Source organism: Puntigrus tetrazona, chromosome 8, assembly GCF_018831695.1.
Source record: "Puntigrus tetrazona isolate hp1 chromosome 8, ASM1883169v1, whole genome shotgun sequence".
Lineage (NCBI taxonomy): Eukaryota > Metazoa > Chordata > Actinopteri > Cypriniformes > Cyprinidae > Puntigrus > Puntigrus tetrazona.
This window is the reverse complement of record NC_056706.1, coordinates 15105237-15132950: the sequence shown is the minus strand read 5'-3', so window position 1 is coordinate 15132950 and position 27714 is coordinate 15105237. Positions and strand designations below refer to the sequence as shown.

Here is a 27714-nt window from a genome sequence, read left to right as displayed (position 1 = left end):
GATGAATCATGATCAAAGGGTTACTCCACAGTAAAAGAAAAAAATTTGTCAGTGACCACTTACGCCTATTTTGTCCACAAGCTTTGTTCGTCTTCGAAACACAATTATATATATATTTTGGAAGAAAATCGTGAGGCATGTGACTTTCCCATTGACTGCCAAAAACTGTACACAGTTTGTGACCAGATGATACGCTCTAATATGTCCCTGATGCGGAGAGACACTGAGGAGATGAATTGTTGAAAAAAAGTGAAAACTATATATTCTCTGAACACAGTTCTAAATAAATAAATATAATTCAGCATAAAGCTAAGTTTTATGTGGGCAGAGCAAACAGATCATTTTCGTTTTGTGTAAAAAAACAGGTCAGAAAGCTCTGCGGTTTTTAAAGAGTGCTAAGGCAATTTTACAAATTAATATATGATTGATTGATTTATATGAATGTACCTCTCAAGGTACTGTCTTCTGAGAAGATTCAGTGGCATTTTTTATCTTTAGGCTAACTAATAAAATAGTGATCTTAATCGAAATGCTGCTTTGTCCCATTTTTCTTTTTGTCAGGTTATGGGGAAACAGATCTAATTTTTCTGTTCCATAAGCGCCACCTAGTGTCATAGAGAGAATTTTACATTGTTATATTTAGCCTGTGTGCAGTTTTTGACTGGCCGAAAAAATGAACTGAATTCAATATAGGAATTGTCTTTTGGAGCGAATACAATTCCTGTAATCATTTATTTATCAATTATCATTTTAACTTAACCCTTTTCTTTATTGAAAGGTTGACACGTGAGGTTCGTCATTTTATAAAACCTTTTCAAAGCTTTATTTGAACATTTTGTACATTTTATTAGATAAACTCGCAACTTTGTCACTTAAAATCTAGACATCATTGGTAATGTTGTAGTGTTTATGCAAAGAAGTAGTAATTTTTTTATTTGTTGTTTTCAAGTACAACAAATACGATTTATCTGTCTGTCCTTTTTTGACATTTTAACAATACAATACCATGATTATATTATGGTCATTTTGGTAGATATTTTTACCATCTCAGATTTTAGCAAATCTGTAAGTATGTTGATTTAAAATTTTCTTACTGACCTTTTTCTTGTGTTACAACTAGTAGTAAAGAGTAAGAGATTATCTGTTCATCTCTTCACTGCCGCATGAAGTTATGCCACATTTAGTAATCTGTTAAACCACATTAAAAGCATGAAGATTACATTTATTGTTTGTGATTAAATTGACAGAAATGGAAGGTTGAGACTTTGTTTCCAATTAAAAGTAACAAAGCACAAATCCTATTGTGAAAACATCAACTAAAAGATTGATATTGAGATTCAAGAATGAAAAATGAAATCAGTATTGCAAGGGTACACGTGTGTTTACCTGTTTAGCTTATTTAAGTTTTATGACAGTCAAAATGCATTGGCAGAGAAATGGCAATAAATTTGGCCCTCAAACTATTTTAGCCCGAAACTGAAAATAGATGATTTTTTATTTTATTTATTTTTTTTTTGCAGAAATGTTAGTGCATTGCTCTAATTTTCAGTTTTCTATCAAAAAAAAGAGTTTTTTTTAGTACATGCATTTAAATAATTGCAAAATATCTCTGTTAAATATTATAAAATGGAGTGTGTGTATGTGTTTTAGAATGCCTACGTGCATATATTTATTAATATTCATAACTGTTATCATAATTATTTTGTTTACGTTTTATTTGCTGGGCATGGGCCTTTATTTCAATCTTCTTTAATTAGAGAGCATCTCGGAGCAGCTCTCACTGACCACGACCATCGTTCATCATTTTTTTCAGCGCCTCTAGGAGGCACTGTTCAGCTGCACACATGCACACCCCCTGCCCCAGTTGAGCGTCCCAGGAGATGCATGAGCACTCCCGTGTAAAATATCAGCAGATGTTTTGACTTGGAGCTGCATCACATTTCCCCCTCCTCTACATTTCACTTACGTTCTGACTGGCCGCTAGAACTGCGGAGATAAGACACCTGTACCTTCCCATGTTGTAGCGAGAAGTGATTTATCACCAGAATTTGTTCATGTTAATGCAGGTCCTTTCCTCTCCACTAAGAAATGATTTTCATTTAACCTTTGAAAACATCACAACATCACAATGTGAAGAGCCTCCTCGGAACAGTGATTCCCAACCAGAAAACAATTTTACTTTTGCTTTGTTAAAACCTGTAAGACATAAATAGAGACTTAGTGATTGTTATTTTTAAATGAGAGCCAATTAAGTATTGGGAATTTTTGTGCACGAGTTCCTTCTGAAACATCTCATTAAAAGAAAACAAATACATGGGAACTCTGTCAATTATGATTATATGAATTGGGTTATTATAATTATTATAAATAAATAATAATAACGAATAGCATTCAAAATGAGTAAGTAATTCAGTGTTATTGATGTGGTTTTGGAGGTGCATGAGACAATAAAACACCAGCTTGAAACACAAATTGGCAAATAATTATTATTATTTTTACAGTTTACTAAGAATAAAATCCAAAAAGCTCTGCAGCAACATAACATAATTATACAGCCGTGTGCTTATTTCATCCAAAAATGTAAATTGAAAGGATATTTGAAAGGACACTCATGTCTCAAAGTCACTTGTAATCATTTAACTTGATTACCAACAAAATATCTTTTTTACGTTCCACAAAGGCAAGTGAATACAGGATTACATTAGAAATTACATTATTGACGGAACTTTTGTTTTTGCTTGTGCTGTCTCCCTTTAAAGTCGCTATCTGACATGCTGTTTGGACGTAAAAGATTTCCAGAGGACAGGTTACTTTTCATATAGGCTCATAAAGCACTGTCCAGGCTCACTGTAATAAAACCGAATTAATGAGTAGTGGGTGTGGACAGGCTAACAAGACTGAATTGAGTGTTCATATGGGAGCTATAGTCATCAGCCATAGTCATAAACAGATCTGATTTTATTGTGTTGGCATAAGGCTCACCGCTGGCGTCACATTAGCCTTGAGGTTTTCAGAGAGGAAATCCGTGACTCACTAATTCAAAGCAGAAGTGCGCTTCAGCGTATCGGTAGAGCTGCACAGTTTGTGGCATTTATGAATGCACCACGAGTTCATTTTGAATTCATGACATGATGCAACTAAAGGTGTGACAAACGCACAAGCTCTTCTCATCCAGGTGCTTGTCACATGGGATCTTCTGTGATTGTTAGCGATCAGTATGTTTGTTGCACGAGCACTTCTATTACGGTCTCAAATGATTGAAAAATGCAGCGTTGATTTATATACAGATTATTTGAGAACAATGCAGAGCTGTAAAGATAAATATTTTCTTTGAATATTGTGACAGTGTTTAGATAAAAATGTTTTTTCCCCCTCTGGTTTTTAATATCCAGAAGTTTAAAGACGCAACCAGCACTAGGGATGCAGCGATTTAAAAACGTCATGATTATTAATCGTAAAGGTTCTGCTATATAATAGACATCATTTCCTCAGGCCAAATTCATTTGAATTATTGTAAATGTTATTAAAATGAATAGCTTACGTAGGCCTATGCATGACAGTTGATTATAATAATATTTTTTTTTTCCCATCATTACAGTTTCCCCTGTGCGACAGATAAAGGTAACATTAGTATATTAATAATGCTTCTTTAACTTTGTTTTTTTCTCTTCCTGTAGAATTATTAAGTAAAAACCATGGTGAACCAATTTTTCACCGTGTTTCCAAATATTCTACCACAGGTCCAAAAGATATGTAATGAAAACATTAAATACTTTTATGATTTATTTGCAGTTGTTATTTGTAAAAGAGGAATGCTGTCGTGATGTTTACAAAGCAGAGGTCATTTTTTCCAATTCTTCTTAATTTGTCTTTTGTTTATTATTATTTTGTGCTGTTGTTGGTTACTGCATTATATATCTTTTAAAAGCCAGCAATAAATAACACGTTTTAAAGAGTGTTCATATGATTTCATACATTAGTAATGTTGTGAAATGAATAAATGCATAATCGTAAAACAGTGATTATTCCTCAGGCAACAATCATACCAGCAAAGTCGATAATCGTCGCGTCCTTAACCAGCATGCAAGCTCTGTTTTTATAAATTCTTGTCTCTGTTTTATTGAGTGAGCGTTTGCAGAAAGCATTTGTCTGTTGTACAAGTTGTACAGTGTGAAGCTGACAGCATTTTTATATAATTGGTCTCTGAGTGCAAAGATCATTTAAAAGCCTTCGCAGTAACAAAGAAAATGCAAAAAGTAGCGCAGCAGAAAGTAATATTTTCATAGTTACGTTACAATAATGTGCTATATTGACATGGATCTTGCTGAAATATAAAAAAAAAAATTGTCTGCAATACACTGAACAGCCGTAACATTAAAACTATTGACAGACGAAGCAAGTAATTGATTATATCATTACAATGGCACCTGTCAAGAGGGTTGAATATATCAGACAGCCACATTTGTTAGAAGCAGGAAAATTGGGTCAAACACTGATGGCAATAACGGCAAGTCTTGTAGGGTGTTTCTGGTATGCAGCGGTTAGTACATAAAAAACGTGGTGCAACGAAGAACAGCCAGTGAACCGGCGTCAGGTGGCCCAGGGCTAGCTGATTCACGTGGGGAGCAAAGGTTAGCACGTCTGGTCGGATCAAACAGAAGGGCTGCTATAGCTCGAGTTGCTGAAAAACTCAAAGCTGGCCAGGACAGAAAGGTGTTGGAACACATAGTCCATCACGATTCGCAGTGTATGGGAAGAAGGCAGACCGGCAGATTGAAACGGTGTTATGAGCTGGGAAACCTTAGGTCCTGGCATTCATGTGCATGTACTACTTTCCTAGAGATTGTTGCACACCACATACACTCCTTCATGGCTGTGGTATTTCTTGCTCTCAGTCATCTTTTTCACTGCACCCAGCCACACACTGAAGAAATTGTTCGGGAATGCTCTGAGGGAGACGGCCAAGAGTTCAAGGTGCTACTTTGGGATTAAACGTGCAGGACCACATCAATGGAGGTTCCACCTTGCAACTTGTGGGTTTTAATTTCAAGTTGGCGTCTATAACTGGACAAGTCTCATGCCTCAAAATATTAGAGCCGTTTGGGCAGCACGACTGGTTTAAATTGACTTATGTCAATGTGGATTGATTTAAATGACTTGTAAAATTTAATTGAATTTAACAGAAAACGCATACATTTATTACAGAAAATCGAAAAATTGCCATACAAAGGTTAAAAATGCCTCTGAAAATCAATCCAGTGGACACTTCATTACAAGCATTTCTGACCCTGCTTTGCATCCGATTTGAGTTCGAAACTATTGTCTGCTGAGTTTTTGGTTTTGTACTTGATGTGAATAGAATAGTGTCTTAAAGTAGTTTACAGGTACAATTATATTACGTGGCGTGTTTTCATTATGCTTCTCATCCGGTAAGAGATATGTCACAGTCAAGCCCAGAGCGCTTATCCGTACACGTTATGGGTCCTGAACCCCCTCAGCCTCATGTTCAGTATTCAACAAGCGTTCACTTGCTTTTGGAGGCTCCTGGAGCTCAGTAGAATTCTCCAGTGGTTGTATTGTAATGAGACATGCCAGGTGCTTTGCTGTTGATAACTCCCCAAGTCTAGAGGCCCAATACACCTCAAAGCTCCAGAACTGATATTTCTTATTTAGGCTAGGAAGCGAACACCTGCCATAGGCATATTTAATTGTGTGCACATGTGACAATCTTCATCTGGTGGTGGGGATTGTATGTAAACCGCAGCTGCATGCTGTATTCCTCAGTATTTAGCAACTTGGGAGCAAAGTTGCTTGTAATCTTTCTTCTAGCTAATGAAACGGCACTGAACAACTGTCTTCTGTTAAACAACGATATGAGCTGCTGTGTATTGTGAGGGATTAGCACAAATTTTCCCACCTGTCTTTGTAGAAAGTTTTTTTTTTTTTCCAAATAGACTGTGTTCCAAAAAAAAAATTGCCTCTATTTGGATATAAAGATGACGGATTGGCTTTGCTCATCGCACCAATGGCAGCAATTTGTTTCAGGTAGTTTTGATTCACTTTCGTGGATTTATTTGCTAATAAACTTTAAGAAGTGAAATCTGTCTTTTTTTTACCGTAAAGATAAGCGAAGCGCAACGATGATTTTGAAAAATGGTGTGTGCACCTTTTTCCCCTCAACTTCTTTTCAGGGCATTTTGCTGGTATTTTTTCTGTCTTGTGTTGTACATTTAGTCTGTGTTTATTGAGTGCTAGAGTGAATTCACTACCTAGGTGAAGAACAGATGAAATAAATCGTCATCATTGGGAGAAATTGGACTAACCTTGAGCACTGTGAAGCTGGGACGAGCGCTTTAATGACTGTGCTATAGCAGCCACGCTTTCCGTATTTCATGTCAAACAAAGCATTGACGTGCAGAGGCCAAAAGTGTTGTTCGGCTTTATCAGGCACTTCACATAACTTGGGCCTTGTTTACAGCTGGTGTTAAAGAGCCATCTTGGGCAAGGAGGTCTAAAACGTCTTTAGAAAAACGTCCGTTGGCAATGTAATTCATCTCAGTAACAGCACATCTACTATAGGCTTGTTTCGATAGACGTTGTTGGCGTGATACTGGCGTTAAGCCGCAACACCGGTTAAGACCGTCCCACACTGTCATTTGATTTTTCTTTAATAATAATTATGTAATTAGGTGAGAGAACAGACAATTAAAAATGAATGTGTCTGCGTAATGCAGCTAAACGAACGGCAGTCGCGCACAGATCAGATAGATTTCATTTATGACGCGAGGAGAATGAGTCGAGCTGACTGGCAAGAAGAGTGAGGTAAAAAAGACAAGACGATGAAATGGAAAAGCCCCTGTTATTTCTTTACCCATTTAAACTTAAAAATGTTTAATGTGAAAGTTATTTGTTTTTTTATATTAGGAATGTAGCATGTTTTTTTTTCATTTGTTAATAAAAGGCTATTAGGCTATTACTTAATACTTAATTTACTATGCTACTACATTGTATTGTGTTGTTGCTCGAACTGAATTCAAGCTATTGATGTTTAATTGCCGCTAATGTAAAAGTAAAGTAAAGTAAACTAAGGGAATGAGGGAAAACTCAAACAACCCCCTGCCACGGTGATATCTGTATTACCGGTCGGTTTACCGCCGAGAAACTTTCCTCACCGTCTCAACCCTAATGTACTATATTACATTGCCATATTAGTAATATTGGGCTTTTAATAAAGTATTTTTATTTGAAAACACTTTTGAATGGCTGTCATCTGAGAAAGCTGCAGATGCTAACAGGACCATGCTGTAGATGTAAATGTTGAAAGGGTGGTTGTATATTTTGACTTGTAGGAGGCTAACTGCATATTTTTAATTAATTCACTACACACACACACACACACACACACACACACACACGCACACATATATATAATTCATCTAAATTCGGCTAATCATCATGGCAGCAGGACACTGTCAAATGTGAGCATTTATACTGGAGTATACCCATTCAAGTTAGACCAACAATTTAAAAAAAACTTTCCTTGACCTCAATTTTGGGTGAGGGCAACTTGCGCTGAAAGAGCTTCTCATCCTCACTGCTCATCTTCAATTCTGATTATTTTCTCTGTCAGTTTTCGGAAGTTGATGCAGAAGTTGATGTCAGCCACACACATTTGTTGGAAAAAATGCCACGAGTTCTTTGCTTGATCATGAATTCAGAGTGAAGGTGAGATGTTCGAGTTTCCATCAAGAGGTTGCGCTTAGTTTTAAAGTTAACTTATTTTACTGTGCCAAATTAGTTTAGAGCTGAAGGAAATAATTAGTTTGAGCTGACCCCTCCATTTGACCTGTAGCATGACACAAGCTGCTGCTTCTGTTAATGGTCATGTCATGTTTTGTGCGGCGTTCTCAATGCGGTCAGTAACGATTGGTTTATGCAGAATTCATTATGGCATTATGTTGCATCTTCAGGATATGAGAACAAGAACTCCAGTTTCCATGGAAATTTAGCAATTTGGCAATTACTATACATTCTTAAGTGCTTGATATGCTTCTGTTAATGAACATAATGTAAAGATGTGCTCTCGGGTGGTTATTGCTGCTTTTCTTTCACTCTGGCTTTTGGTAATTGCTGATCATTTCACCTGTTGCTGCTAGGCCGTGTTAGCAAGTCCGTGTCATACCATGTAAATGCACAAATAACAACAAAAACCCTCATGCTGTTGGAGAGCTTTTGTTTTTTTTTCAAATGTGTTTCACTGTCTACACATCATTTGCTCTCATGATAACTATCATTTGCCACCTGGTCTTTCCAACAGTTGCTACATTTGCACTACAAATGGCAAATAACTGTTTTCAGCCTTTTGGCAAATGTAAACAGCATTTGCAGTGTAGATCAAAATTTCACTAATTGTGCTGAAAAGAGTGTCATTTTTGCAGATGCACAAATTGGACACCTTTTGCATATTCTACAGATGGTCTTTCATCTGTAAAATGAGGATGTTGACGTCTTTCGGAACAAGAACATTTGGAGTATATCAAATGGCAGTCTGCTGATTGAGGTAGAAGAACTCTGCTTTTGTTGCTTCTGAAAATGCTGTTATTAAAGGCAAGGATAATAAATCAGCGGTGTGTGTGACAGTGTCTTAAATGAGAAGGCTCTTAGAGATTTTTCTTTTTTTTTTTTTTCTAGTGTTGCAGTCAAATATAAGGTTTATACGCATTTAGATATAAAATATTCAAATACTAGTTTAATTAATTTAAAGCGATAGTAATTATTAATAGCAATGCAGTTTTTCTTACGATTGCTTTAAACTGAATTCAATTCATTTTAAAGCCACATTCATTGTAAAAAAAAATAAATAAATAAAATGTAATAATTTATATAAATTTAATAATTTAAATATATTTTACATTTGACTTATTCCTGTGTTGGCAAAAATATATATATTTATTTATTTTAATAATTATTTTTTAAATCCATTTTTAATGAAATGTATTTATTTATTTATATATGTTTTTTGGCAATGCCCTTGCAATAAATGCAGCTGTCTGCAATGCAGTGTGCAAAACCAAATGGGAATTTGTGACGTATGGAATTCCCAAGGCCACTTTTCAGTCTATAGAAATGCTTCGCGTTATTGTCCTATCCATTGTGGACAAATTTTCATTCCTGCAATCCCCAGCCTTCAGTTCACTAGATGCCCTGCCTGCAGCGACAGGTCAGGTGTGTGTTTGCGCCTTCTGCAACCCTATGGCTATTGCAGTGGTGTAAATGATGTGCCACATGTGCCAGACCTAAGAACGTCCAGGGAAATACAGTGTACTGTGATCACAGTCTCACGTGTTACAGCGTCACTGACAACAGGTTAATATGATCCCGTTGAATAAGATTTGACAGAAGAAACTGTTCCGTGACCTCAATCGCGAGTCAATAATGATTGCATTTAAGATGGTCTGTGATATGAATATAGATGTTGTTTTTTAAGTGAAATATAATGAAATAAATATGGATATTGCTGCTGCTTTGTGATCTTGCTAGTGGGAACCTACAGAAAAGGCAGTATAAACAGTAATGCAACACCTTTGAGTTCTGATGTAATGTGTAGAAATGCACTTTTCCATGTGCAGGCTAAAGTTAACCGTCACTTAATTACTCTACTTTTTGATTCTTCTCGATTGTTCCTTCACTAAAACACTGTAGACATCATTTTTTTTTATTTATTTATTTATGTTTTATTAAAGAAGTCTGATATGCTCACCTACTGTAGGCTGCAGTAGGTGACTATAAAACCGCTACAGTGTGAAATATTATTACTATTTATAGTAATATTTAGCCTAAATGTATTTTCTAATACAGTATATTTTAATGTAATTTATTCCTGTCATGTCAAAGCAGGGTTTTTACCATCATAACACAGTCTTCCGTGTCACATGAACGGAAATCATTCTAATATGATAATTTGCTGCTCATGAAACATTTTTTTATTATCAATGTTGAAACATTAATAGTTTTGTGGAAACTAATCATTTTGAAAATTAAAAGGTTGAAAGACTTTCAGCAGCATAATAAACACCTTTTTAATGCTTTGATTAGTTTACTTTTGACTTTGTGGTTGAAAAAAAAAGTGTTAATTAAACCAGCCAAAAAATCATGTCCTAAACATTAGAAATGCTATGATTAAAGTGATAGTTAATTTTATTTTCAGTATGCAGTCACACAGGGGGAAAATTATATATTTTGGAAAAACACAAGGGCAAGTAAATGATGCCAGATTTGTAAAAATATTTTGTCATGTATATTTATATATATAGAATAAAACGCTAACCATACAGCATATTTTTAATTTTTCATTTTTGACTAGTAAAAAAATAATCTAACATTTGTTCCCAAACAAGCCAGTCCTAACTAGCTATTCAGAATCATTTTAACAGGATAATTTTGCAGCCATGTTACTTTTGACAACATTTTATATACATTTTTTTTCCCGATATTCATTGAATGTTTAACAACAGACCATGTTACACCAATCAATCGGGGTTTCAGACATTTAGTAAGAGGTTTTCATACCTCCCAATTTTTCCCTCCTGAGGTTTAAGCACCTCTTTTCACTGACCATTTGTTGGGGAAAAAAAAATAAATTTCACACCCATTTTTGCGCCCTCTTTGTGTAAAGTGCCATATCCTTTTGTCACACCCTTTAATGCATATAACACTTTGTGGTTTTCTCTCTCTCTCTCTCTCTCTCTCTCTCTCTTTTTTTTTTTTTTTTTTTTAATTTCGTCTTTCTGTGAGATGTCCAAAAACAGGTCATAAATTTTCACTTTTCGTGCATTTCTCATGGGCATTCAGCCAGGCACGTTGCTATAGTGACAAGAAGGCCAAGCCCCAGTCAGTGTAGATGCGTGTCTGTTCCCGGTATGGACTGCAAATTGCTTTCTTTACAACCTCGGCGTGACACACACCTTCTGTAATATGAGAGTTAGAATATGATGCTTTTCTCCATGCGGCTCATTTTAAGTTAATTTCTCAATAACAGCTGCCTTATATTGTGCTTTACTCTTGATTTGTAATATAATTGTAGTGTCTTTCATGTAGTCATTATTATGTTATTTCCTCCTCTGAAAATGCCATTTATAACTATGAAAAGTCATTTATTATGCAGCTCGTATATGTAATTAATGGTAAGCTATCATCATCTGTTATGCAAAACAGAAAACAAAATGAGTTTTTGTGTTTTTTGTCAGGCAGTTTGTCTGAAGTGCTCTTGAAGAAAAGCTCTCCGTGCCGCGCTCTTCAATGACGTGCTCCGTGATGGTGATTTGAGAATATCTTTAAATGAAGCGTAGAAGATATTACTGCTGACGTCTCCCTGTCCCTGAGCTATACCGAAAAGGTTTTTCTCTGTGTGCTGGATGATTTTTGTAATTTGAACTGAATCGCGGCTTTCTTCATACTGTAACTTGATTGGTTGGCCATTTTGCATTTTGTTATTTTTTTTCCCCCCTCAGAGACGTTTCTAGTTTTGCTGTCCCCATTATGAAGATTTATGTTGATGGTCTAATGGCTTAAATAAATGAAGCTGTAAAAGAATCACTGCCCTTTAGAAATATCTGGCTGCCGCTGTGTGAATATTGATGTCACCCGTTTATTATGGCAAAATAAACCCCTTCAGGTTTAGAAATGATCATGAATTTTTACCAAATAATTAAATACATGCGCATGGAATTATCGTACTTGTGAGATTATATGGTAGCACTTCAGTTTAGAGACCAGTTCTCACCATTAAAGGAATAGTTCAGCCAAAAATTTAAATTCTGTCATTAGTTACTCACCCTCATCAATGGTTCAACCGTAACTTTACGAAACCGAAGCAAACTTTTTACTTTATTCAACCCTTCGCCTCCTCTGCGTCACCCTATAGCGCCATTTTGGATATGCACGGCATAATATATTCCTTCTATTTAGATCACAAGCATATATGTGTACAGAGCTGCTGACACAAAACAGAATGCATTGTTTACATAAATTACAGCACAGCTATTGTCTTAAGTGTAGCCTATATAATTTAATCAGACAATGACTCGATTATAAATCAGGATTTTTGAACAGATTAACATCTTTGAAGGGAGATTTGGTTATGGTGTTTTTTTAGTCACTATTTCATGTTTCATAACAGAAACAGCTAAATATATAAATGAAATAAACAAATTGAGAATGTAGCTGCACCAAAATGCAGTACTGGCATTTCTGTGTCCTTTTTTCAGTTGTCTAAATGACATGAACAAGTTCTTTGAAGACATGCTCTTATTATGGTTTAACGAATAATAAACATGTTTTTTCATTTGCTTAAAACATCCATATTTGTCCATGCCCATATTGATTTGAGTTTTAAAAACATCAAAAATATTAATTTAAGGTAAAAAATTGTGTGATTAAGTTGATTAATCACAAATCACAATCATACCATTAATCAATGAAAATGAAATTAAAAAAAATTTTAAAAAAATTAGGTGTACGTTAAAAGAGAGCACAACTTACCAAAATCTGAATCCTGTCCATCCATGTAATGCTCAATCAGTGTTTCAAAAAGCACAAAGACATAAGAAAAACAGCTTTTAAACAATGTCTTTACGTCAACTTTTACCCTAGAAAAACACATTCTGTTAACTCATTAGTCAGCTGAGAAAATGAACTCTAAAGAGGAGCAAGTTGCAAAACAAATCATCTTCAAAAATCATTATTATTTCAGCAACTCGATTTACAGTTAGTCAGTAGGCTCTAGTCATGTTCTCAAAAGCAGACACAGGTCATGAAGTTCCTGACTTTAGATGTCAAAAAGTACATCAGGAATCATCAAAGAGCTGAGGCAGCATCGTCTAGATCTGCAGTAGGCCCAGGGGTGCAAGCAGAATGAAAAATGTGAATTTCTCTCTCATGAAGAAAATCATTTTGTGTAATCCTGCAGCTTATGCACTGTAGTAGCATTGGGGAGTAGCTTTATCTGTCTGTGGTGCTCAAAAGTAAAGTTAGCATAGTGGGTGCACCAAATCAAAGATGCACTGAAGCAGCGAAGAATTTAAGCACATCTGCCATAAAGTTCAATCACATTGTACCTCTGAACGCCCCCTAAGACACTATCACTAAATGCTAATTTAGCCTCTGTTTTTGTGCTTCTGTTTTTTTTTTTTTTTTTAAAGCTGGCGTCAAGCATCTATAGTTTCGCTTGCTCTCTGTGGAATCATCACACGGACACATTCCTACAGCAGATCTACGCAGGAGACCAACAGGCTGCTCTTAGCTCCCTGGAGCGTACTCTGCTCTCTTTGAAAGGTACACACACACACACACATATACACATATAGTCAGTGCTGAAACACTCATTGCTTCTTAGAAAATTTCTCAGCCTACGCCTGCAGATTACAGACTTAAGCGTCTACACATAAAAGCACAGACACTGGTTGAGTTAATGTTGCAAGCCACTCACCGCTCTCGGCTGGATAACTTCAGTAGCTTAAAGCTGTTCGCAATCAAACACGAACAGAGAGTCAGGCTTAAAATGGAAAATATTCAGCTAATTTTAATTACGTGCCTGGTTGTCAGACAAACTCATTCAATCAACATATGTATTTTAAAGGATTTTTTGATCAAATGGAAGAAGCAGGTGCTGGCACCCAGACTTAGGTGACCACAACTTCAGAAATCAGAGAGCTTTCTGATCCTGCAAATGACGTCATTGAATAACGTGATTTAGTTTCTTTGTGCACTAAAGTTCGGAAAATTAACTGTTATCAAATGGACTGTTTCAACAATGTCCTTAGTACATTTCTGGGCCTTGGCTGTGGTAGTTGCATTGCTGTCTATGCGGGGTCAGAAAGCTCTCAGATTCAATCAAAAACATTGTTTTCTGAAGATGAACGAAGGTCCTACAGGTTTGGAACGACGCACGGGTGAGTAATTTTTGGGTGAACTATACCTTTAAAGTTTACATATCATGAAAATCTGACTTTTCCAGGTTTTAAGTTCTGTAATCAGGCCCCCAGTGCACCTACCAACCAAAGAAACGTGAAAAAGAGTAAATCAGTAATTTTAGTTTTAGTAAGACCTTTTCTGCATTCGTCTGAGCGCGTCTCATTTCGCTCCCCTTGTGATATTGCAAAGGGATCTCATTATAATAATACCACCCTTTAATCTGTAAATTTCCACCTGCTGCACCGTCGTTTTGATTTCACAAGCAACAAAGCGACACAGGCGTACCAGTTACAGAACATGCTGTTTTGTCTTTGGGTGCACAGACGAGCACAGAACACTATTTAGAGTCCCAGCCTCAGAGGCGAAAAGAGAGAACAATGTAACTCATGTGTTTTAGATGTGTGTGTGTGTGTGTGTACTTAGTTTACTACATGCTGAGACTGCCACTTTCTGTCCTTGTGCTTTGGATGCATCCACTCAAAAAACTGGATATTAGATGTTTAAACTAATATGTTTTAAAATACATGGTTTAAAGTTATTTCATTGTGATAAATGGTACAGCTCTATTCTGGAAATGGGGGCGGGGAGCAAAAGCCAATTTACATTTAAATAAACAGGCACAGAAAACAGAGGGTTTCTGCTTCCACTCATAATAGCTATTTTCTAAATGTATAATAAATGATCTATATGTTATTTTGAGCTGAAACTTAACAGAAACATTATATATATATATAAGTAACAGTTGTTGTATATTTGTTTGTTCTATTTGCAGTTCTTCGGAAGCTTACTGTGCATGGATTCATTGAGCCGCATAACAACATGGAAGTCATGGTAAATTCTGTTAGATTATTTGATTATTTGTCATCATTTATATACAATAGCAAGGCTTTAGCTTTTATATATTTACTTACTGCTTATTTAGATGTACACACTTTTTAATCACACTTCTGCGTCCTTACAAACTCATTTGGACGTAAGGCAGGTTAAATTGTAAAAATGGAGTAGTTGTTTGCAAGCAAGATCAACCTGAGATGATGTTGGCGTTCTAACATTAAAAATAAATCTATGCACGCAAATGAGATGCTCATTCTGCAGTGGAAGATGAGGCTTGGAAAGAAAAAACAGGTCAATGTAAATATTTAATGCATTACATGTGTCCTGTGGTCATTGTGCATTAAACATTAGAATAGCTCCCCGAGACACAACATTTTGTGTTGACACGTGCAGAATAATAGTGATTTATTTGTTCATTTTGTTGTATTTAAATGGGTTAAATGAGAGTTTTGTCACTACATAATCTGAATGCGAGGAGAATCTGCCGACACAAAGCACACGCTGAAGTGCAGCCAGCCTCTGCAGGAATCCCATATGGTGCCTTCATCTCTTAATGCATCTGTGGGAGTTGGCTTATCAGAGATAATTTTCACATTACAGTGATGTGAGCCTTCCTAATCCTTAATGAGGCTTTGAAAAAAAATACAAATTGGCAAGAAACAGTGAGTCAAAGAAAAAGGTTTTGTAGCGTTCACGGTACAGTGCAACAATGCAGAAAATATTTTATGTAATAACTGTTATTCTGAGCTTTAAAATGTATTTGTTAGTCATAAAGGACAGTTAGGATTGCTTCATATACACACACGTTCTCTCTCTATATATATAGTACATAGAGATGTCTTTGTAGTAGCGCTGGGTAATGCATTAAATATTCACAGTATATTCATATGAATTTGACATTCCTATTTCTTCCCTTTCTGCTTCAAAGAAGATCTCGTTTTTATTTCAAGTTTATATATTCAACCCTTGATCCGGCAGTCCATTTGTTAGACTGTCAAGACGACTGCGTCTTAGGAGCCTGTGCCACTGACATTTTGAATTTGAGCTTATTAGTTGCGGTAAAGGAAATGATGATGGCACCATTATTGATCCATTCTGGAGGTAAGACAACTCAAAAGAGAATATTTTCAATGAGCTGCTGCCTCCGGCTATCAATCAACTGCCAAGCTAAAGAAACACGGTGTTCTCCCGGTAGGGCTGTAGCTCTCTTGTCTCTCTGGAGACTCTTGGACTTTAATGTCGTCTTTCCTCTCAAAGCCAGACAGTCAGTGTCATAAAATATCCAACTTTTTCCCCGGTCCTCTTCATCCTCGGTGTATCACTACTCCATCATTATCAAACACAGAACATCTTTAGTCTGCCTTTGACTGAAGTCCAGTGCCTGAAATGGACTTCACACTGTGTTCAGTCACAAGTGAGATATCACAGGGAGTGAACATTTTCAGAACTGCTAATGGTATAAGACTATAACGGGAATCACAGAGGGAAATATACTTGTCAGCGCTATTACCGTTAACTAAAAGTAAAGCCAAAACCGTGAAAAATAAAATAAACTTTAATATGTAATATATATAATAATATAGTCGCCAAAGCAATGTTTCTCTTTTTTGTTTAAAGTTACATTACTTAATGAGCTAGAAAGTATAACTAAAAATAAAAGCTAAAACCTAAAATGTGCTAAAAGCTAGAATAGACATGATAAAAATAAAATATAGAAACAGAAACATAACAAAATGTTAACTAAATAAAAGAAAATGCAATTCAAAACGATAACAAAACTGCTAAACACTAAAATAACATCTCATATGTTTTATATAATTTGTTTTAACAATTTGTAATTTGTTCTTATACAATCTAATAGCAATTTGTATATTAAATATAGGCTGTATACCTCAGGCATATGGAAACTTTATATATATATTATAATATAATTAGTTCAAACATTTATATGAGATATGTTTATATTGTTTGGTAACACTTTATTTTAAGATGTCTGTGTTACATATGTAACTTACTATTATAATAACAATAAATTATAGTCCACATAATTATATCCAAGTATCCTTAAAACCCTAATTCAAACCATATTGTAAGTACATATAGTTAATTAACACGCATTACTTAAATGTATAATGACACTGTAACAAGAACACCTTAAAATAAAGCGTAACCTACTCTTTTTATTTTATTAAGGTATTTACAAAATAGGAATTTCTATTTCATCATGCTTGAATGTTGTCTTAGAAATCGCACCGCATTGAAAATGAGTATGTTTTGGGTACAGTTCATCTTAAGGCATAAAGAAATTGACTTTACATTAACATACACACAGTAGCATTTTCACCTTTATATCTTGCAACAATGACGGTCCGTTAGCCCATTGTTTATTGACTGCAAAGTTTTAGTGTTAAGAAAAAAAACTTACTGCTGTAATTTACTGTTTGTGGTGCAGAAATTACCATCTGTCAGCTCAGTGTTACTTGTGCCCTGTGTTGATCAATCTGGTTCCATATATTTAACGACCGTTCTAGGATTGTATCCTGGCACGGCAGGACTCTCTAAATCTCTCCTCCAACACACCACGTAAACAGCCTGTCCTTCCCCAACCTGAGTTAAGATTGCCTGGGGCTTCCTGCCAAATCTGCCTTCAACGTGACCCAAGAAAGCCTAGATGTTGTCAGCACCAATAGCAGCGTGGTCGCTAACCACACCTGATACCGATGTTTCATTTACTATCTCTGTCTGCTTCCCTAGGGCTTCCTCAATGCTGTCTTTGAGCGGCTAAAGCAGTTTCTAGAATGCTGTGAGTATTACATGCTTTTCTCCTTTTCTAATTCCAGTGGTGTTTTCGAGTTTTTTTTTTTTTCCATCGACAAACTTTGTAACATATAAACTTTTTGTGGCGGGGGAAAATTGTCTGCTGTTAACACATTGATATACTGAATAACAACAAAACAACAACAACAAAAAATGACTGAGCCCAAACTTTTAAACAGTAAATTTATTAGATTTCAAAGGGATGCTAAAGCCCAGTGCTACAGTCTGATATTCTCCTTTGAAAATGTGCCTTCCGGCCCCAGAATGTCGGCTTCTGTTTTGCTTTGGGAAACCCGCCTGCTGCAAGTTTACCCAATCCCGTTTCAGAACCTTGGGTTGCCAGTTGGCGGAAAACACAGCGTATTTTTATTTCGGAAGCTGGCAAATGAAAAGGGTCTGAGTGGGAATCTGGCAACCTGCGAGTGCGTCAAGTCTGAGTCGGAGGGGCCAGGTGAAAAATACCTCCAATATTTTACATTTGTAGTGCAATACTTGGTTCAACAACTCTTGTGACCATACATAGAGCACCTTTAATCACTTACACCCATGTCGTTCCAAAGCCATAAAAGCTTTGTTTGTCTTCGGAACACAATTTAAGATATTTTGGATGTAAACCGTTTTTTTATTACTGTCCCATTGACTGCCTCACAGTTGCCACTGTTAAGGTGAGGACAAGAATGAAAGCATGTAAAGTATGGAAGCTTCCTGATATTATGGTTGAACCATTTATGGCAGAGTATTTTTTTTTTTACGATGCTTTTAAAGTTTTCTGTTGATGCCATTGTAAAAAATAGCTATTTGCAGTCAGCCATGATTCATTCTGTCAGCGAAAGTATCCACTTACAAGAGGTAACCGAAATAAAACAAGTAGCATTTGACTAGTCACGTGATATCATCCTGTCTGCTCCCATGAGAAAAACCAACTTCATTGACAGCAATTGGGCCACTTATTTGACAGATAAGTATTTTTGTACTATTCATTTCTTTGTGGAAAACTGTTTTAATGAGGACAGATAACTAAGAACGCCTTTAAAGACTTTTTCCTTTTCACAATGTACCGTGAGACTTTTTTCCAATTAATTTTTTTTCAAAGCTATTCCCAGATGGGAAATAAAGTGCTATTGTATTAGCAGAATTGGATTTGGAGGAGCAACCATTTAGGACAAATAAACATTTGATTTAAAAACGCTTTAAATTTTTGATCCTCAGCCTAAGCAGAGATAACAGTCATTTGTTTCAGGTTAAAGAGTTCAGTTATGTGAAATTGAGTGACGAAAAAACATTTTCTTGTTCATTTTTGTATGCCAGTTTAAGTCATTGTAAATAAGTACATTTATTTAAAAAGCTGTGTGTTTTGTAATATTACTGGTTCCTTAAACTTTAATATTATCTTTTCTCCAGCTTAATCAAAAATAATATTCTAAGTCAAAGGATTTGTACTAAAAAGAACTTTTAGATATTTCTGATTGAGAGCACAAGGTTAATTCTGACGGACTGGAATTCTTTATTGCTTGAATATAGAGTGCATAGTCAAAGGCCGAACTAATTTATTTCTGAAAGATCACCACTTCAAAGGCTCAAACGAAATTTCTGCTCAAGCAAAAGACAATAATGCCGTATCTGCATGGTTTCACCTGGAGACACTGTGCCCTGCTTTTCCCAGCCTCGTCTTTGCATGAGTTATATATCATCAGATGAGACAGAAGCAAGCTGTTATCTACTGGTGATATCACAGGCAATATGTTCTCCTGGCTGGGCCGCAGGTCAGGTTCCATTCGGCCTGTTGGTATTTCAGCGTGGATGAGAGACTTAGCTTATGAGCAAACAGAATGTGAAATATCAACTCTGGGCCAGATAAGGTCCCCCAAATAATCCAGTTTTTTTTTTTTTTGGTTCTATTCATTTCTTCATTTCTCTGCGTACCGGGAAATTGATGCCCAATCCCCTTGAAAGGTTACCCTGCTCTATCACACTGTATCACGCTGTCCTGAGTGCTGACTTGTAAGGAAACAGATTAGTCTGCTTTTTTGGGGGAGTTTTATAATTTTTGGCTTTCGTTCGACTGATTTAGCCAGTGTAATCAATATCAAGTGATGCTTTAAAGACATCGTTCACCTTGATGTCATTTACTCACTCTCATGCTGTTCCAGTCCTTAATGAATAGCTTTTTCTGTGGAACACGGAAAGTGAATTTTGGCCACTCTTTGTCATATAATGAATGTGAAGAGGGGCTTTAAAATGACCAAAAGGCACCACAAATATAGTACAAAATCTAATTCAGATGTCTTATGCGCAGAACAGACCCAAAGACTATATTCCCCAAAAAAACCTTGAGCGATCGAATCGAGTCAGTGAATGGAAATCTAGAACCAGATCAGACAAACTTGTGAGCAAATCATTCAGACAGGTTTTGAAACTTCATGAAGAAGAGCTAGATTGGATTTTTGAATACCAGAAATGGACTGCTTTTATGATGGCGATTTTTGTGTTTTTACAGCTTGGCAGCTCCAAAAGGTTTTGAACAACATGTGAGTGAGTAATGATAGAATTTAGAATTTCTCTTTTTTTTATTTTTTTTTTTATACTATTTGCAGGTCGACAAGTTGGACCAGGCAGTCCTTGCAGAGAAAAGCTTGAGAAGACCATCATTTTGTTCACCAAAGTTGTAAGTCTAAATGTTCAGTCATTTAGAGGGCAAAGGAAATAATGTAAGCACTTATACTTAAGATGTTGGACTGTGGTGTAATGTCACCTATCATGCTCTCTCCTAGCTCCTGGACTTCCTGGAATATCACCCGTGGCCTTTCATCCCTCTCATTCAACGTTCGCTGGAGTTTGCGGTCAGCTACGTTTTCACCGAGGTTGGCGAGGGAGTTGTTTTCGAGCGTTTTATTGTACAGTGCATGAACCTCATCAAGATGATCGTGAAAAACGATGCCTACAAACCTGCCAAGAACATTGAAGGTAGGCAGCGTAATGACTTTGGCATGGCGTGCCTCCATTTTAAAGTTCTAGCTTATTCGAATAGGAAATGGATAACAGCCTTTAAACAGATCAAGGGCATTTCTGAGTTGGTAGAGGGCAAGAGTGAATCGATGAGATGTTCTTAATGAAATCTGGCTGGTCGGTCATGACTGAGGTTCCCTAGATAGAGATTAAAGTAAACTGATAAAAAAATGCCTCCCATTTCAATGGTTTATTGCATTACTAATGGAATGTAGAAGCACATGAGATGTTTTAATGAATGATCTAATATCTTGAACGTAACTGTATGCATAATTGTGTAATAAAGTGATGTTGCAATGTGCATTGCAGACAGTAAGCCAGAGAGTCTGGAGGCACATAAAATTAAGACTGCTTTCTTTACACACCAAACGCTGACGGAGATTGGCAGGAGACTGGTGTCCAAATACTTTCTGCTGACAGAAGAAGAGCTAACCATGTGGGAAGAAGACCCAGAGAGTTTTGGTAAATGTGAATTATAAACTCAATAACATATCTGAAGCTGTGAAACTTTTGGTTTGCTTTTTTTTTTCTGGGCTCTTTGCCATGTTTAATTATAGAGGCTGTAGAGATGGAGAGTAGAATTGATACATGAGACTCTATAATCCCATATGAGAGCCACAGCTGTACGTGGCAGGAGCATGTGCACCAACTGCTGGGTCTCGGGGGGAAGAAAAAATATATATAATGTGTGTGCGTGTGTGTGTGTTTGTGAAAATTGCAAAATTGCAATTATTTAATACTGTCCTGAGTAAGCTATTTCACATAACAGATGTTTACATATACTCCCCAAGACAAAGTAATAACGGAGTTTATAGAAATGAATTTATAAAACGACATATTCAAAAGTTTACATACCTTTGAATGCTTTGTGCCGTTTGCTGGATGATACATGGCCAGTATTTTGTGATTGTTGTTAATGCGTCCCTTGTTGGTCCTGAGCAGTTCCAACTGGCTGCTTTTTTTCAGAAAAATCCCCCAGCTCCTATACACTCTTTGTTTTTTCAGTGTCTTCTGCATATTTGAACCCTTTCCAGCATTGACTCTATGATTTTTATATCCATCTTTTAACACTGAGGACGATTGAGGGACTATTACAATTATTATTGCATAACTATTACAAAAGGTGACATACTTATGTTCACATGTTCTGTTTTCATTTATATATTTTACTGATTCTGTCACACAATGCAATGAGTATGAAATAGTGATTGAAACATGACCCATTAGGACTACATAACCATCTCTCCTAATTTACCTACCTTTGCCTAATGTGTAAATCCTTCCCTGATGATCAGGGTAAATTCTACTTATTTTGTCTTCTGGGAAACATGTTAATATTTATGTAGGTTCTAAATTCCAGAACTAAAATAAAAAATATGACCATTATGCATAATTTACACATCATCATCCTATATATACATGTATACATACATTACATACACTCATATGTATATGTGTGTGTGTGTGTAAAATAATATAAATACCAAATGTAAAACAGAATAATATTTATATTATATACTTATTTACCTTAAATTATGTTTTACATGTACAAGTATTTAACTACTAGTGCTGTCAATTCAGATATTTCATTAAAAATGTTTAATATAGACAACTGATAAATGGGTTTTTGAAAAATGTAAAAGTGTGTTCTTACAACTTTATAATTTTTGCTGAAAAACATTATCTGCCACAGACCTTAATATGCTCAAAAATTGAAAATTGGCATTCTACAATCTCTCAGGAAGTTCTTTTCTATGTTTTAGAACATCAGCCCGAACCGTATTGTTTCAGGTTTTCATTAATGATGACCATATATGGCTTAACCTGTCAGAAAGGAAGAGCACAGCATAGCCTGAATGCATGAATTAGTGAGGTGAAAGTAGCTATGCCAACAGATGTACTACCCGTGAACCTAAAGTCAAGAAGCTGCCCTTTCCTGCCAGTTAACTGAGCCCTGTGTTGTGTTATGCCCGGAGATGCTGAGCCGTACCTGCCGCAGTAATTTAACACATGTAATTCCTCTCAAGGAAATGGGCTTCGCAAAGTACAGTTGGCCGTAATTTAAAATCTCTTGGTGTAATTTGCTGGTGTCATTTTCTAATCTATTTTGCCATGGTCCAGTGATTTGTCTGTGGCGTTGGGAATGCCAGTTTGTGATTCGTCCAGGGGTCCAGCTGTCAAAGCAGCGTAATTGCGATTAATTCAGTGACTCAGCAGCAGACGGAATTGTTCTGGCCTGCTGATGACCAACCCTTAGGAATAAAAGGTGGCTAGAGATGATAGAGGAGGTGACATTATCACTTTTAATGACCGGATCATGATTGGAGGAACCAGCATCATCTGCGAGGTGCAACAACCAGGATATTCTTACATGGAATATCCTTCCTGTTCTTGTTAATATAATCAAAGTGAATGAGGACTGTTACTCTCAAACTCTAAAATGACAGCCGAGCACTGAAAAAATCATGAAAATGGGAGAAATTCAGCTCACCGACTCAATGATTCAGTCGCTATGGTTAACAGCCTACTGGAGTGAAAGATTATCAGTGACTGATGATTTGTTTGCCACAAAGTACCGAAATATTCTGCAGGAGTATGATGATTTTGCCTTTTGAAGCTTGACAGCCTCAGTCCTCCTTCAGTCCCATTATATTAAACAGAGTGGACAGGACATTTTTCAACAAAGTTGTACGGACTGTAATGACATGAAGATGAATAACCGGCTGAATTTTTTATTTGTGGCTGAACTATCACTTTAAAGTGCATGATATATGTTGTGACAGGTCGTGTTTAACGTTGTTTCTTTCTTCAGCTGTGGAAGAGACAGGCGGTGACTCCTGGAAGTATAGTTTGCGGGTGAGTGACCTCTCTTCTTCCACGAAATACAGCTTGATTGATTTTATAATTACTATAATGTTCAAAGCCGTTTTTGTGCATATGGAACATTTCCATTTTTCTCGTCTTATGGTCAACCACCTTACAGAGAGATGTATTCCAAGGTCAGAGGAGGTGTCAGTAAATGCAAAGCAACTGAGTGAAACGGAATCTGGGGTCTGTCTCATTTCTGTGGAATTTGCATAGGGGGGGCCGTGACTCTACAGGGTCATTTGTTACTGCCCCCATGCGACTTGATTTGCATTACATCTGGCTGCCTACTTAATGTGGCTTTTATGTCCTGGCTTCAAAATGACATTGGCTGACTAAACTTATAACCTGAAGCGAGAGTAACGTTTTACATCACATTTGTCATTTACTCGGTGAAAGACGCCGCTGTGGAGTCATTTAACTTTCAGGTAATTTCGAAAGCGGATGTCTTAATTATGTACTGAGCTTAAATTGTCTTTCTTGTCCTCTTGAGTGCAAATATTTGTAAGCAGTGAGAATGTTGCACATCGTTCGAAAGCAGTGGATCTCAATTCATTAGTCTGTGATGATATATTAGTATAACTGTATAAAATGAATTGAACTGTGATGATATGTTAGTATGACAATTTTGTTAGTATAATAATTTTTAATTGTATAAACAGCAACAGCAGTACTACTGCTGCTACTTCTAATTATTATTCATTATTAATGTATAAAAAACTAAGAAAAACATAAATATGTAATTTAAACTCAATGCTAAACAGTTTATTATAATATTTCACAGTATAATTACATAAATAATAAATGAATGAACAAAAAAAATCCTTCAGTGCCCTAAGAGTTTCCCATAAGTAAAATGTGGTAGTATTAGTAGAAATAATAAGAATAATAGTTATTGTTATAAATAATAATAAGACTAGTAATAATAATGTATTAATTTGGTATTTCAACTCTAATATTATACTGCTCTTTGTGGCGTTTAAATGTTGCTTTTGGTGGGAAAATGCATGGTGGTCCCAAAGGATCTCTTTTGTTGGTTTATGAGTGTTTCTCATTACAAGATTGGAAAGATGGTTGGTGCTTGATGCATTCCCAGTGCAATTCTAAGTGTCCAGAACTCTGAACAGATGAAGAGAGGAGTTGTTGTAGAGCAGCATTTACTGTGATCCGAGTTGCTCCAGATACAGAAAACACTCGATCATCAGCTGCCGCTCCATGCCTCACTCTGAGTCATTATGTTGCATATATTGAATTAATTATATCGCAACCTTTCTGATTTAATAATCGGATTGAACCGTACCGCAGTTTTGATTTCGATTAATTGTGCAACCCCATTTTGTTAGAAGCTAAATCTTTGTAGTCTTTGAAAGCTCCGGGCCAGAATAAAGTCATTTCTCTTGCGATCATCCATAGTCAGTCCAGGCACCTGCCCTTATTGATTCAGTTCTGAACTGTATCGATCATGTCAGATTTCCTGAAGGCATAGAACATATGATTTTACATGTGTGGTGATTGTTGAGCTTGCTACACTTTGCAAAGGTGTTGTATTTGACCTCCTTTATTCCCCTGTGAGGTCAGTGTCCCAGCATGTAATAATAGATGCTGAAGGCCACAAGTCAGGTCTCGCACCCTGACCCCTCCTTCAATACAAACTATCGATTGTGTTGGCTAAAGTGATGGATACCACAGAAAAACCCAACGGTTTTATTTTCATTTGTTTGTAGGTAAATGTTTGTGTTTAAATGGTGTTCCTGTATCGAATGCTTCCTTGTCACATCCTGTTGCCTTTGTTTTCCTCTGTATCTTTACAGCCGTGTACAGAAGTGCTTTTCTTGGACATTTTCCACAACTACAGTCAAACGTTGACACCAGTGCTTCTAGAGATGGTGCAGAATCTTCAAGGTTGGATTTATCAGATTTTTTTTGTTTGTTTTCATAAATATTAATTTGTATATAGGAATATAACTTCAGTCAAATTCATAATCAAATTAATCAGTTACAGTTGATGTCAAATGTTTACACTCCCCGTTCAGAATCTGCAAAATGTTAAAGGAATAGTTCACCCAAAAATTTTAATTACCCCATATTTTACCATCCTGGGTGTAGACGACTTTCTTCTTTCTGACAAACATAGTCTGACTTTTTTTAAAAATGTATCCTTTAATGTGGGTGGATAGAGGCCATTATTTTGAAACTCCATGAATCAGATATATCCACAAGTACTGAGAAGTAAAACTAACTTTGGGGGGTTGAGTGCTGAGTTCTTGGCTGACCTGTGACTCAATGTGTGACGCAGCTTACTTCATGTCGTAATTTGACCCTTTCCAACAAAAATGACTGTATTTTGAGATCCATCTTTTCACACTGAGGTCAACTGAAGGACTCGTATACAACTATTACAAAAGGTTCAAAAGCTCAATGATGCTTCAGAAAAAACACAATGTGTTAAGAACTGTAGCCTCTGAAGGGCATCGCTAAAGAAAAAAATATATATTTAGGTGAAATAAGAAAAATGTACACATCCCATTATGTTTAAAAGTTTTCACTTTCACTTTTTACTACAAAAGTTTATGAACAAGGGATGTAAACTTTTAACCTTAAGTGTATTTTAAGAATTATTTGATACATTTGGCCTATTTTTTTTTTTTTTTTTATCAATTGAAATTTTTTTCCGTTTGTATATATATATATGTATTTATATAATAAATGTAATATTTCATTCTTTTATTATTTCCATGCTGGATAAACAGCCTAAACAGGGCTATTGGTTGGCTTCTCAGTCTTACCAAGATCAGGCAGTTCTGTTTTAAAGATTTAACCAGGTAGACCCACTTAAACCAGCTATAACACATTTTTTCCTGGTTTTAATTGTTGCTGTTTTTCATCGGGGATGGATGTATTACACTTTATTAAAAAGAAAAATTGAGCAGTGACTCCTGGCATTCAAGGACACAGTGAATGAATTAGTCAAAGCTTTTAATGTGCTGATTAAAGACGCTTTGATCAAACAAAACTCGCTGGTTAAATGAACTGTCATTATGTTGTGATAATGAAAGAAATGTCACATCTGGAGCAGGAGTTAAAGAAAACGGTGAAAAAAGTATTCTTTTTGTTTAAACTGAAAGTTCATGCAGGTCCCTTTTTATCTATATTAATTAACATGTTAGCTTCTTCTGTCAAATATTTTGAAAAGCCAACAAAAGGGCAGTCCTGAAAATGCACCCAGATGCCACATGGTTTTTAGAGAACCCCTTTTTGAAGCGTTTCAGCATGGAAGTGCTGTCATTACTAGCTTCCGGCTGTCATTAGCTTCGAGAGGCTGGGTTGACACCAAATGACACATGCCGCGCCATCAGTTCTTCAAAGCTCTTTTTATTTTCAAATGAGATATTTTCTCTACCTTTTTTTTTGTGAGGAAAAACCGACAAAGTCATCTGGGGTTCTGCTTCAGATGTGGACTTTTCGACTGTAGCCTTGCAGGGCAAATGTCACCTTTATGAAGCGCACCCTGCTAAGCTAAAGCGCTAGTGCTCCGCTTACAGCTGCGTGCAGCAATTAAGTTCTCGCTTTCAGCCAAATACAAGGGCCGTCCGACGAGCGTTACGCTCTTATTGCTTTTGATCTGGCTCGCTCATTAATCAGCGAACGACTCAAATGAGCTTTCCGTGTAAATGAGTTGATTAAAATTTACTATCGTGATTAAATTAGGAAAATATGCTAAGCAAATATTCTTACGGACATTCATGAGGATCGCTGAGTGTTTTGGAATTCGAAAAGTCTATATTTTATTAAAATGGTGACGGCAGACCTGAAAGTGCTATATTTTGCAAATCATGTGTCATTATAATGTGAAGTAAACATCATTATAAAAGCAGACATTTAGATGATGATTCTGATAATGACCCCTGAGTTAATTTCCTAGTAGTGTCATTGTGTTTTTCTCTTGAGCATTTCCTGTTTTCTAATTATACTTGGACAATAAGGAGAGTCGTCGTCTCATTGTCGCTTTGGGAAGGCTAATTGTGATTGGTTAAGGGAAATGGGACAAAAGTTTTAGTTGCTTATGCTATTTTATTACACGCTCTGCCGCTTTTACTACTGTTTTCAAAGTGCTTGTTTGCAAAGTGGTTAAATCACAATTATTACAGATGTGTGAAAGTGCTAGATGTTCCCTACAGGGCTAAAGGACATTGTGTGCAGGTTCTAAGGGGAAAGAAAGAA

The 27714-nt window shown here is 36.2% G+C and overlaps 1 protein-coding gene across 1 annotated transcript in view; it reads left to right on the top strand.

The window, feature by feature from the left end:
* ipo11 (importin 11) overlaps positions 1 to 27714 on the top strand; it is a 120338-nt gene that overhangs the window by 13477 nt on the left and 79147 nt on the right. The window contains exons 6-13 of the mRNA XM_043247120.1: positions 13200 to 13332; positions 14744 to 14802; positions 17560 to 17608; positions 20217 to 20287; positions 20394 to 20586; positions 20938 to 21090; positions 23441 to 23484; positions 25305 to 25395. Coding sequence (XP_043103055.1) covers positions 13200 to 13332; positions 14744 to 14802; positions 17560 to 17608; positions 20217 to 20287; positions 20394 to 20586; positions 20938 to 21090; positions 23441 to 23484; positions 25305 to 25395 — 793 coding nt within the window. The remainder of the gene's footprint in view (positions 1 to 13199; positions 13333 to 14743; positions 14803 to 17559; positions 17609 to 20216; positions 20288 to 20393; positions 20587 to 20937; positions 21091 to 23440; positions 23485 to 25304; positions 25396 to 27714) is intronic.